This window comes from Notechis scutatus, chromosome 2 (assembly GCF_049901735.1).
Source record: "Notechis scutatus isolate UNSWTSFEM ecotype Mainland chromosome 2, rNotScu1.2, whole genome shotgun sequence".
Classification (NCBI taxonomy): Eukaryota; Metazoa; Chordata; class Lepidosauria; order Squamata; family Elapidae; genus Notechis; species Notechis scutatus.
The window spans coordinates 170,292,210-170,305,414 of NC_142010.1; the positions used below are offsets into that span (position 1 = coordinate 170,292,210).

Consider the following 13,205-nt stretch of genomic DNA (forward strand, 5'->3'; position numbering starts at 1 on the left):
TTAGATGTATTAATTTAACTTAAATATTTTTTAAATATTTTAAATTCTAATCTTTATTTTTAGCAAGTGTGAAAATAAAATACTGAATTTTAATTTAAAAAAGCATAAAATATTTTACACTTGGAAAACATCATAATCATACAAAAATATATGAGAATACAAAGTGTGTGTATGTTATGTGCATGTGTGTGTGTGTGTGTGTGTGTGTATACATAGATAGCTAGACAGATACACACACAAACACACATGCAGGCATATTTAATGGTCTTCACTGCTATTTGTTTATACAATTTCAACATTAAAAACAATTTATATATAATACCATACAAATAAAAGTTTATGAAGTTTCTATTTCTTGACAAATCTTGTAATGTATTTTTTTCATGTAATTTGTTGACAGTATATACAGTATGCTGAGAAAACAATTTTTTAGGGCAAAGTAACATTAAAAGTTAAATAACATATAGAAATTGTATAACCAGAAAGCAACACACTTATATTTGATACTTCATTGCCAGGTTTGGGCATGAGACTTGGTAACAACTTATTATTAAATTGTTATTTATTATTTGAACATCACATTTATTTAAACTAGTATCCTTAATAGCTACTTTTATTACCTCACTCATTAACCACTGTTTCTGCTTCAGTCCAATATCTAAGTGCTGTGTTTCATCTAATATTTCTTCTAGAGTTAATGGATGGCTATCACCACGTTGATGTCGTGTCTAGACAAAAAAAATGATTTTATTATATTTCAAAACTATAACATTAGTTACATTAGAAGCTGACAAAATATGTACAAAAACAATCTTGCTTAACTAGCTGAAGGACCTTAACTGCTTCCATTTCAATATTTACTTTTCTAATTCTGTCTGTGCTACATTTTCAGTATTAACCCTGATATTGAAAACAATGTGAATTACCTAAATAAATTACAACAGTATTAGACAGAGGTGGGATTCAGCTGGTTCTCACTGGTTCAAATGAACTGGTTGTTAACTTTTTGCCCAGTTTGGAGAACCAGCTAATCTGACCTCTAGCTGGCCCTGTGCACCCCTTCCCTCCTAGGAGTCCCCCCCCTTCAGTGCCCCATTTTGGCTTCCAAGACGGTGCAAGAGACCTTCCAGGCCCAAAACCCCTGCTCTAGGGTGGGTTGGGAATGGGGATTTTGCATGATCGTAACTGTGGGGGGAGTTGAGAATGGAGATTTTGCATTATGATTGCTCATAAGTACGATCCAGTAAAATTGGAATGGAAAAATCCCTATCTGTAGATCAGCTTTTTTCAGTCTTAGCAAGTTTAAGATGGGTGAACTTCATGCTGTCTGGGAAATTCTGGGAACTGAAGTCCATGCACCTTAAAGTTGCCAAAATTGGGAAGCATGGGTCTACACTAGAGCTTAGAATTTTTCATTCCTGTTTTATTTATTTTTTCGGTGTAATTAAATAAATCAGTTGTGGTTTCATTAAAAAAAATAGTGATTAAAACGATATGAACCATTACTGGACTTTTTGTGAGAACTGAAATTAAAACTTGATCTGGGCTTTAATGATTAAATAAGGGATTATGGAAATAATGTAGGCAAATGTTAATCTTAGAGTAAGAGTTTGATATATTTTTTTACTTATATCCATACCAAAGAAAGTTAGAAGTCATTCTTTTTCAGTTTTCCTTCTTTTCCTTTCTTTCTTACACTTTCACTCTTTTTTTTTCTTGAGCCTTTTCTTTTTTCAAATCCGTTTGTTTATCCCTTAGGTTTGTATTTTTTTTATGTATGAAAGATCAAATATTCAGCCATTACAATTTTACATTGTTTACAGAAAGCATTTCAAAATTTAGAATAAAATTTATAACTGGGAACCATCTCATATAATGCGACTCTGAGTCCCTCCATTGTTTATCGATAGAAAGGGTGTTGGTACCTACCTGACACGCCCGTTCTCTTTGAACTGTGAAGAGCATCCAGTAGTGGGAGGTGCTTCAGTCTCTGCATGTCTAGGCTGGGCTTAATTTGTAGAACGCTCCACCTCTTCCACGGGACTCCTTCCCAGTGTTCCCCAGTTTTGGCGAAGATGAGAGAAATAAACACCCTCATCCTCAATGCCCTAACAATTCGTTGGCTGAAACAGGACCCCACCAGACAGAAAAAGGGTGGGGCTGGATGCTCTTCACGGCTCAAAGAGAACGGGAGTGTCAGGTAAGTACCAACGCCCTTTCTCCCATGAGCTGTTCAGAGCATCCAGTAGTGGGACATACCAAAGCTTGGCCTGTCCTACGGGAGGGACTCCGTCTGGCTTGGAATCTCCTCCTGGTCCCTGTGGACCCGTTGCAGAATTCTTCTGCCAAGCGGATGCAAACACATCTATTTTATAATGCCTAATGAAGGGCGATGGAGAGGCCCGGGTTGCGGCTTGACAAATTTCAGTTATTGGTGCCTGTGTGGCCCACGCTGCCGATATTGCGGCGCTCCTTGTTGAATGAGCTGTTATGCCCCTGGGCACCTGTAGTGATTGAGTCTGACACGTTTTCGCTATCGCGGCCCGTAGCCAACGGCCTATTGTAGAATATGAGATCTTGCATCCCTGAGTGTTGGGCTGAAATGACACAAATAAGGCTTCCATTTTTATGAAAGTCGCTGTGCGATGAATATATATTCACAATGCTCACCTCACATCAAGCCGATGCCATTGTAGTTCCAACCCTTGGGATGGTCTGGGACAAAAATTAGGAAGTATCAGCTCTTGTGCCCTATGAAAAGCCAAGTTAATTTTGGGTATAAACGTAGGATCAGGATGAAGGACCACCCGGTCAGAATGGAAGACACAAAGATCTTGTCTGATTGACAAAGCTGCAAGTTCCAAAATACGACGAGCGGAAGTGATCGCTACGAGGAAAACTATTTTCTACATCAGAAATTGGAGACTTGATGATTTCAAGGGTTCGAAAGGGCACTTAGTGAGTGCACCTGGTACCTTGTTAAGGTCCCAGGTGGGATAACGGAGAACCGCTGGCGGGTATAAATTTGTGGCTCCTCAAAGGAAACTCTGTATGCGTGGGTGATGGGAAAGATAGTAGACCTTCACAAGTGATAACTGATGCCAAGGCCGCCACCTGTCTTTTTAACGTATTAGGTGATAATCCCTTGTCAAGCCCCTCTTGTAAGAACTCTAGGATTTGAGCCACAGATGGAGAGATTGGATCAATTTGAGACTTGATACACCATTTGCAGAAACTGGACCACGTGGCATTGTAAATGCGAGTTGTTGAGGGGCATCTGGTGGCTTGGATGGTGGCGATAACTGTTGGAAAACTTTTCGCTCTTCAGACGACTCTGCTCAACCTCCAGACGATCAGGTGCAACCATTGAGGGTCCGGATGTTGAAGGGGTCCCTGGGTTAGCAAGACCCTTTCCAGCGGAATTCTCCATGGTATTGATATGGATAGGCTGTGGAGGTCTGCAAACCATGGCCGTCTGGGCCAGTAAGGAGCTACTAGAAACAGCTCCGCCCTCTCATCTAGCAGTTTCTGGATGACCTTGGGAAGCAGTGGAAGTGGTGGGAATGCGTACTGAAGTCCCGGGGGCCAACGGCAGCAGAGCGCCGTGGGGTACCTGGAGAAAAATCTTGGGAGCTAAGCGTTGAGGGGGGAAGCGAACAGGTCTACTACCGGCTGTCCAAATGTCCTGACTGCCTCTTGAAAGAGGGTCGGATGGAGGCGCCACTCCGATTCATCGATCGTGGCCCTGCTTAGCCAGTCTGCCTGTGTATTAGACAGTCCCAAAATGTGCTCTGCTCTGATGGAAAGTAGGTTGCTCTCCGCCCAATGACACAACCACGCTGCTTCCCGCATGAGGTGTTTCGACTGTGTGCCCCCGTTTATGTGAGCTTTTGCTGTTACATTGTCGGTCAATATTAATATATGTTGATTGCGTACCTGTGGAAGGAAGCTGCGGAGAGCCAGGTATACGGCTCGAAGCTCCAGCCAGCTTTTGCTGCATGACTGTTCTATGGAGGACCAGCGGCCTTGGGCTGTGAGCGACTGAAAGTGAGCTCTCCATCCAAACAGGCTGGCATCGGTGGTGATGGTAAGTCTGTGGGGCTCTTTGAAGAGACAACCTCTGTTTATGACTGGTCTGGTCCACCAGTGGAGAGATGGAACCTTTGATGGAACCCTGACCTTGTATTTGGAGTTGCTTCGGCCAGATCGCTGGTACAGGAGCAGGAACCAATGGAGGGATCTAGTGTGGAGGTGGGCCCAAGGAATAATAGATATACATGAGATCATCTTGCCTAACAATTTTGATAGGTCAGCTAGGGGGTACCCTTTTTTGAACTCTTTTTTTTTAATATTTATTCTTTAAAAACAAAAAATACAAAAATCTATTAACAGTTATTGTGTCATTGTATATACATTTCTTATTTTATTTTGTGACTATACATTATTTTTATCCTTATCCTTCACCCATTCGTACCACTTCTCCCATGTCGCATAGTATTCTCGATTCTCTTTGCCTTTCAGTTCCATAGTGAATTTATCTAGTTCAGCACAGTCCATTTTTTTAAATCAAAACTTCATCTGGTGGTATTTTATCACTCTTCCAATTTTGTGATAATGTGATTCTTGCTGCAGTTAAGATGTGTTCAATAAGGTATTTTTTATCTTTACTCAAATTCCCTTTGATCAAACCTAATAAAAATGCTTTGGGTTCTAAATTCAATTTATATTTTGTAATCTCAAAAAGCCATCTCTGTATTTTCTTCCAGTATTTTTTGACCTCTATACATTGCCACCGCATATGGAAAAACATTCCTTTCTTTTGTTTGCACTTCCAGCATTCTGGTTTCAAGGTTGGATACATTTTCGCCAGTCGTGTCAGCACTAAGTGCCATCTACAAAACATTTTATAATGATTTTCTTTGAATGCCATCGACAAAGTCAGCTTCCAGTTCTCGGTCCAAGTTTTTCCCCACTCATCCACATTTATATTATGACCAACATTTCTTGCCCAGGCAATCATTGGTCCCTTAACAATTTCCTCCTTTTTTGAACTCTGATCTCCTTAACTAATTGATGGATGTTGTTTTGTCTATCTGGTGAAAGGAAAACTTTGCCTTCCACCATATCTATGATTGCCCCCAGATGGATTAATCGAGTCGATAGTGTTAATTGACTCTTTTTCCAACTGATTGAGAACCCATGTAGTTGTAGGGATTATAATGTGGTCTGAATATCTCTGAGTGCTTGATGAATCTCTGAGTGCTTGATGAACGGAAGATGACAAAATTAATATATCATCAAAGTAACACTGAAGTCGTACAGGTACACCTCGGAGATGAGCAGCAAGAGCTGCAAGAACCTTTGTGAAAGTCCTGGGGGCAGATGCTAGTCCGAAAGGAAGAGCCACATATTCGAAATGGTGGTTCTTGTAACAGAATCGTAGAAATTTATTGTGGGAAGGCCGAATAGGAATATGTAAGTACGCCTCCATCAGATCTATGGACGTAAGGACGTCACCTTTTCTGATGCCGAGTAAGATGGATTGCAGGGTGTGCATTTTAAACTTGTGATATACTAAGAATCGGTTAAGACGTTTCAAATCTAAAATTGCTCTCCACCCCCCTGAACTTTTGGGAACAACGAAAAGATGTGAATAGAAACCTCGCCCTCGTTGTTCGGTAGCTACTGGTTGGATGGCTCGTATGTCCAGTAGGTGTTGGATAGCTGTTTCCATAAGATTTCGTTTAACCAGATCTCTGGAAAGAGGGCAGGACACAAAGAAGTCTGAGGGAGTGGATTGAAACTCTAGCACAAGGCCGAATCTGATCGTGTCTCTGACCTAGGAATCAGATGTTGAGGAGCCCCATTGGTCCACAAATAATTTAGGGCGGCCACCAATGGGAATCAGGTCCATGGAGTTATCTTGGACGCCGGAAAGGTCTATTTCCTGCTCCTCAAAAGGATCTCTTGGACTGGCCACCCCTTCGGTTCCTCTCCCCGAAGTCGGACCTCTCTGGCTGCTGCCCTGGTCGGAAAGATGGGAGTCTCTGGTATCTGGTTGAGAAAGGTCCCTGATAAAAGGGCCGAAAGGATCCCTTCCAAAAGGGAGAATCTGACTTCCGAAAAAGGGAAGGTAGAATTTTCTTTTTGTTTTGAGTTTCTTTTTGTTTCGATAAGCAGTGGATCAAGGGAAGGGCCAAACAGTCTGTCTCTCACAGGAGGAGATGAAGCCAGCTTGCATTTGTGCTTAATATCTGCTTGCCAATGTTTTAACCATAGTAAGTGTCACGCTGTGACATGTGAAGTAATGGCTCTGGCTGAAAACTTAACTGCATGAAAGGTTGTGTCAGCTGAGAATTCAGTGGTTGCAATAAGTTTTGCAATGTCTTGGTGTGCTCTAATGTTGGAATTGGGGACATGCTCCCATAAGAACTGGAGCCATCTGAGAGAAGAATGGGTAAAGAAGGAAGCGGCCGTGGCTGTTCTGTTGGCCCATGCATCAGACTGATGGGCCCTGCATAGGGCCAGCTCGGCCCGTTTTTCCTCCACCTTTAATCCCTCCAGCGCTTCACTGGGAATGGAAGACAAAGATGCTAATCCCACAATAGGTTTGTCTACCTCGGGAGTATTCAACAATTTTAAGAAATCAGGGGCCAAATTAAAGTATTTCCTGTCATAACCTGTGGGGGCAGGGTACACTGCTGCAGAAGCCCACTGTTTCTGTACCAGGTCCGCAAGCATGTGAGGAACTGGAGTCACATCTGCCCTGACTACCAGTTGGCTGAAAATTAGATCTTCTGGTCCCTCTTCTGAAGGAGTTGGAATGGTAGAAGGGGCCGGCTTGTCCAGGCATGCAGTGTTTTTGGCCTTAAACAATAGTGATTTGAATAGTTGTGGGCAGAATAAGCCTGTAAATACAGGTTGGTCAGGAACAAGGTCCTCATCCTCAGACATCCCTCTTTCTAAGGGGTCCGCTTCTGAAAGGGCCAGGTCACTATCATGTACTGATCCCGATTCAAGCTGTTCCATCGGATCAATGTGCTCTACCTCTTCTGTCTCCTCCTCCTGCGGCCCTTGGAGGAGCATATCCTCTTGAAACTGTACCTGGGTATAGTGTTGCTCCGACCTGGCCAATGATCGAACTGACTGTGAATTATACTCAGCCGGTGGAGGCTGATCCCTGGTCAGAACCGCATGTTGTAGGCCTGCTGCGATTCCCTGACGGATAGCCATCTCCATCCAGGCCTTCATCCTCTCTGGCACTTCTGGAAGAGTTTGGTCCTGTCGAAGACTGCCAGCAGTTGGTGTGAACATTGCTTCAGGTGCCCTTCGCATGGTTGGTGATCCAGTTGACTGGGTGTGTTGACTCTGTGGAGCCACGCTGCGCCTGGATGAGAGGGAGATCTAGGGGAGGAGGAGGGTGGGAAGAGGAAGACGGCACTGGACTGGGGGGTGAAGAAGCTTGAGAGGTCCTGTGTGCCTCCCATGTGCACTTTATCTATTTGTCTTTCCAATGCCTTGTGGTGCCTGTTGGCGTCTTTTTCTGAGGCCTTAGAATTCCCTTTTGTCTGTTTAGATTTGTGCTGAGATTTAGACTTGACCCTTGAGGTTGAGGTCTGGGAACCACTACCACCTGCCATTTTGATTAGAGATTTTACAGTATGCTCGTTATTTAGTACTATGCTGTATAGGTGGTTGGCACACCGAGGGACCTGACCAAGGGTGGACAAGGTTCCCTGAAATCGAAATCCCCCCCCTTTTTAAAATAGATATAAATATGTATATATATAAGCTTCTAATATGAGTTGTATCTCAATAATAATATTTATTATTATTATTACTAGCATTATTATATTATTACTAGCATTATTATTCCTATTATTATTATTAGTGTATATATGTATGTAAATTTTATATCAATATAACAGCTAATTTAATTGGATATCCCAATCAGCCAAATTGAGAATGCCTAATAGGCCAAAGTATTAATCACAGGGCTTCAACAGCTTCCCTGCACAGGCAGACACTGGCCTAGGTGCTCACTGTTGTGCTGCTGGTTAGGGAGAACTGTGAGGGTTAAGCCAACAACAAGAATAACAGATGGCCTTGAATATGGTTTAAAATGAGGTTGCAATAATTCCTTGGGGTTTTTGAATAAAGATCCTCTGATCGGGAATAAGAAACTACCTCACACAGTCTACAGAAGATTCGCACTCAGCACAGCCACGCGGTCCGCCTACAACAAAATGGCGACCGGCCATTATTTTTGGCTCGTGCGCCAGCAGCAATCTCCTGCCGTAAGAAGGGATTAGCTCCAGACAACTTTCCCTTAGTACTAAACGGCTGGGAGGGGTGAAAATAACCAGGCGTTTAAGCCCTTCACCCCAAGGTGGCATTCTGGGGGAAAACAGCAATACAACTCGGTTGCAAGCGAGAGAAACAAAACCACGCCGTTTGTTTATTAAAACGGCATGGCTATCGCTGTGGCAAGGGCAGGGCTAGCGGTTGGGGGAGTGTGGAACTAAGCCGAAGCCTCCCTCCACTTCAGGGCGCAAAAAGTGCTTCCCGATACAGCGATCATCGACGGCCAGATGGAAAAGGCAGCGTGGGTAGATCGTTAAGCAATTTGTTGAGAGAACCTGAAAGACGAATTGACTGTCTCCAAACCTGAAAAGAGAAATTCTTCTGTTTCGGACAAGGAGTAATGAAAAAGCACTGCCTATCCCTCACGAGGCTGAGCCAAAACTGGGGAACGCTGGGGAGGAGTCCCGTGGAGAAGGAGGAGCGTTCCACAAATTAAGCCCAGCCTGGACATGCAGAGACTGAAGCACCTCCCACTACTGGATGCTCTGAACAGCTCACGGGAGAAGATAATATTTGTAGTTCATGGTTGAACTGTGGGTTTCTTGGTGCTCTCTGAACTTGATGGTTTTCTTGCAGATTTTTCATTACCAAACTAGGTAACACCATCAGTACAAGAAGGGAGTGGAGTTTGCTCTTATTTTCATACACTAGTGGCTTACCCTGTTAGTATTGATCAGTTGCTTCACAAAACTGTCTCTATAGGTCTCTATAGCCTCAGGCAGAGAAGGACTATTCTGTACCCCTCTCTCAAATGTTCTTTAAAATACAGAGTTTCCCAGCATTCCTTTAGGAACCTCCAACATGCAAACTGTGGTTACTTGTCCTAAAATGAATTCTCTGTATCTGGAGCTTCAAAAACTTTTGTTTGCTGGGGAGATGTGTAGCTAAAAGTCAGTCTACATTTAGTGTACTTTGGGGATATTTCTTCATAAGCAAACAAAAGTGTATTTTCTGTGCAGTTCACGCCCCTTGCTTGTTGGATCTGGATGTCACAAAGCCCTCATTTTGTAATTAACCCCGGTGCCCCATTTTGGCTGGCAGAGTGCTGCAGAAGGCTGAGTGCTGTCATGCCACCTGGCCACGTCCACCCTGGCCACAGCCATCCAGCCACACCCAGCCACCCACACCCACCCAGCTGGTTATTAGGGCAGAGAACTGGTTGTTAAATTATTTGAATCCCACCACTGGTATTAGAGCAATGTTATTGTAATGACCCGGGGCGTGGCACAAAGGCAACACAGTCAGATAATAATAAGAGTCCCTTTATTATCTCCAACTTTGCCTTCAATATCCAGGTTACCTTCTGGCTGGAGAAAAATTCTCCCAGGAACAGCCTTTGACTGCAGAAAATTCAGTCCAAAACAGGGTAAACACAAATTGTAATTTAAAGTCCAAACAAGCCAAACTGAAGTAATTAATTTAGCAGAGCAGGAGCAAGAATTTCAGGAAGGCACGGCAAAACTCACATGGTTGGCAAAACCCACACGGTTGGGAAGACGCCAGGAACACAGATAAGCCATGACAACACAAGATAAAGTCATGTTTGCTCCCAACAGCCTGCCACACGCAGTTTGCCTTTTTTATAAACTGTGTTCCCAGCTGCAGCTAATGAAGGGAATCAGGGCCCTTTCCTCCCCTCTGTGGTTGTAAGCCATGCAACCCATGTTGCTCTCTTCTCCATTCCTCACTGTGTTCTCTTCCTCTGAATTCCCTCTCCCTTGTTCTACCTCTTTCCTGCTCTGCCCAGCTGGACTTTGCCCTTCCCCAGTTTCTTCCACAGCCAACGGAGCCACACTCCCACTCCCTGTCAGCTGTTTGGCTTCCTCCTCGGATTCAGACTCCAACAGGGTCATGACAGTTATATTACTAGACAGCAGACCACAAATCAGATTAATTCAAAAGGACTTTATCACAAGCAGCTTTTATTCCAACCAACTTGCACCAGGATGTTTTCACTCTGTGTAAAGTAAGAGAGGCTTCTTGGCACAAATGAGTTTGAATATTACTGAACCACATTTTTAGGAAGTCTATTCAATTTGTATGTCATCATGCCATACAATTCAGATTTGGCTTTCTTTCTACAGTTTGCAGGACTGTATCATATAAAATAGCTCTATTCATCTACAGCAGATGCCCACATTACCATAGGAAGATTAATCCTGGGCAAATATGCTCCTCATAGCAATCCCATCCAGCCTTTTATGACATTGTGAATTTGAAGCTCATGAATAAAGGGGGATTCTCCAAATAATTATTAACAAGAAATCCAATCCAAAAGCTATGTATACTACTGCATTACTTTTATTTGTTATAAATAAAGAGACCACAGGGGAACTATATTGTAAATGCTGTGTTTACATAAAAATGCACCATTTTTACTTAATTATAAATATTAAATGTACTCCGTTCTAAGATAAAAAATGTCAAATCCCAATCTCAGTGTTCATTGGCTCAATTCAATAATCGTTCATTTGGGAGAACAATATATTGCCCCAATTAGCAAACACAGGTCTGAAATTCTTTTTGTACCTATTTTTGTGTCATCACATATTTAAATATTGTTGCTGAAATATGGTAAGCATAAAAAGTGCACATAGTAAACTTGTTGGCAAAATTATACCTTCATATAGTTCACTATCTTTGCAAGCACTCCAAACTTGTAGCCAGAGCCTCCAGAAAGAGCTTTCAAATTAAAAGTTCCATTGCTGTGGTCTGTAAAGGAAAAGAAAAATGGTATTGACTCTCATTCTCTGGGTCAGGCATAGTGAAATATATACTTCTGGAACAAAACTTATAAAAATATTATATACTTTATTGAGCTATTCCATGAAAATTGAGAAATTTTATTATAAATTTATTAGAATTTTATTGAATCCTAAAAAAATTGGAGAAATCAGGATTTCTTAAAGCACAATTTATTTTCAAAAGAGTCAACAAATAAAACATGCTACTCTAAAAAAATATAAATCTTCAAATGTTTTTGTATTGTTCAGTATATTGCTATACATCTCTTGGTCCAGCCTTAAAACCAGCAAAACTATTTATTCAAAAAATGAATTAATCCACTAATGAAAATTAAGATCCTAAGAAATATACTTAATTAAAAGTAATCACAACAGATCTTACTCATACACAAACAGCTGGAAATCACTATAATAATGTTTTTAAAAAACTTTAAGCAAAAACAGAATTACAAAATAGCTTTGAGTGAAAACTGTTTCTTGATTAATACTGAATTACAAGAATGTATTTTTCCTCTTATAGGAAACTGCTATCAGAACATCTCAGAATTTATATCAATTGGTTAATCATAAAAAATAACGGGAAGCAATTTATGAAAGTTACAATGAAAAAAAACAGTGTCCAGGAAAACATGTTTGGTGTCCCCCAAAGAAATCCACTCTGTCTCCCTCCCTCCCTCCTCTTCAAGCTCACATATTGCAATGTAGGAAAATGATGGGATATAGAAGAAACCTACAAAATGGAAAAGCATTTTTTGGCAAATATGTATAGTGTACACTATCATGGTTCCAGGTCACCTAAACTGGAAGCAGTTCAAACTATATTATCTTCCAGTTTCTTAGTCTGAAAATGAACGAAACATAGCAGAGTTGTATTTGCATCCCATCATGGTGAAATGATCTAGAAGGATGTTGTGTTCTGAAATACTGAAAGCTTCCCTGAAGAAAAGGAACATGTTCAAAACTGTCTCAATTTTGTTTGTTTTTTGTTAAAACAATTGCAATAAAATGAAAAAAAAAAAAGGATTCTAAGTAATATTGTTCTATACCAATCATGAAGTTACTTTACTACAAAGTCAAGCTAACAAAAAGAACATTAAAAAAGCTTTGGGTAGATTAGGATTTTAAATATTATATAAAAAAACCATTTCTGGAAAAAATGATGGTCAACAGGAAGAAAATGGCAATGATCATAACTTTGTATTTGTTTACTTTACATAGGCTTCATTTTAGTTCCAGTTGAGATGATTTTGAATCAAAATAAATTGCAATGCCTAACTGACTAGCTGGAACTTGAAAAAATTAAACAGGGTTTATTAGCCTGGTTGGTACTGGGATGGAAGAAATTCCAGATTTATAAACTAAACAATAAAACTGGGGGGGGGGGATCTTAGAAGGTTGTAATGGCATATTACTCCCACACTATTGACAATAATTTGTCAATGTATTACATGTCTCATAATATTCTCTTAAATTCATTTTATAAGGTAATTTTGAGGTTTCTTTCATAGTGTAACAAATAAGAAATCCAATTTATTTGCTTGGTCAAGAAAATCCACTGAAAGTAGTTTTGAATACTGGAAATATCAGAATATATCCTTTTTTCAACTGTGTTTTATAGTATTTTATTATATGACTTTTGCATATATATATGTTTGTGCTTGTCACTTTGTCAGTTATGCTGAGCTACTAAAAAGCCATTTACAAATTTAGAAATATATAAATCTGAACAAAATGTTTAAGCATATTATGTTTTTTACAACTATCATCTGATTAAATGACAAACTAGAATTATAAAAGTAGGCCAGAAGACAATGGAAAATGAAATCTTATTAAGCTGTTTCAGAAATCACTGCTTTAATTTCACAGATTCCAATAGCTTATATCATAAAGTAAAAGACAAAGAATAATGGTAAGTCATAAGGTGTTCAAAATATATGTTTTTATTCCAACATGCATATATGTAATTCTCCTCTATTAAGATCTTGACTGTACATGTGTGTTTCACATCAGCTTAATCTGCTATTAGAAAAAAAAACCTGAATAAATTAAAACAATAAATATTAAAGCAAACTAAAGCAAAAAAGAGCACATTGTTTT

At 40.5% G+C, this 13,205-nt stretch overlaps 1 protein-coding gene across 1 annotated transcript in view; it reads right to left on the reverse strand.

Annotated features, from left to right (window-relative positions):
• GTF2E2 (general transcription factor IIE subunit 2) overlaps positions 1-13,205 on the reverse strand; it is a 49,953-nt gene that overhangs the window by 20,298 nt on the left and 16,450 nt on the right. Inside the window, exons 3-4 of the mRNA XM_026672902.2 lie at positions 10,985-11,076; positions 621-728 (exon numbers count right to left, since the gene is read on the reverse strand). Coding sequence (XP_026528687.2) covers positions 621-728; positions 10,985-11,076 — 200 coding nt within the window. The remainder of the gene's footprint in view (positions 1-620; positions 729-10,984; positions 11,077-13,205) is intronic.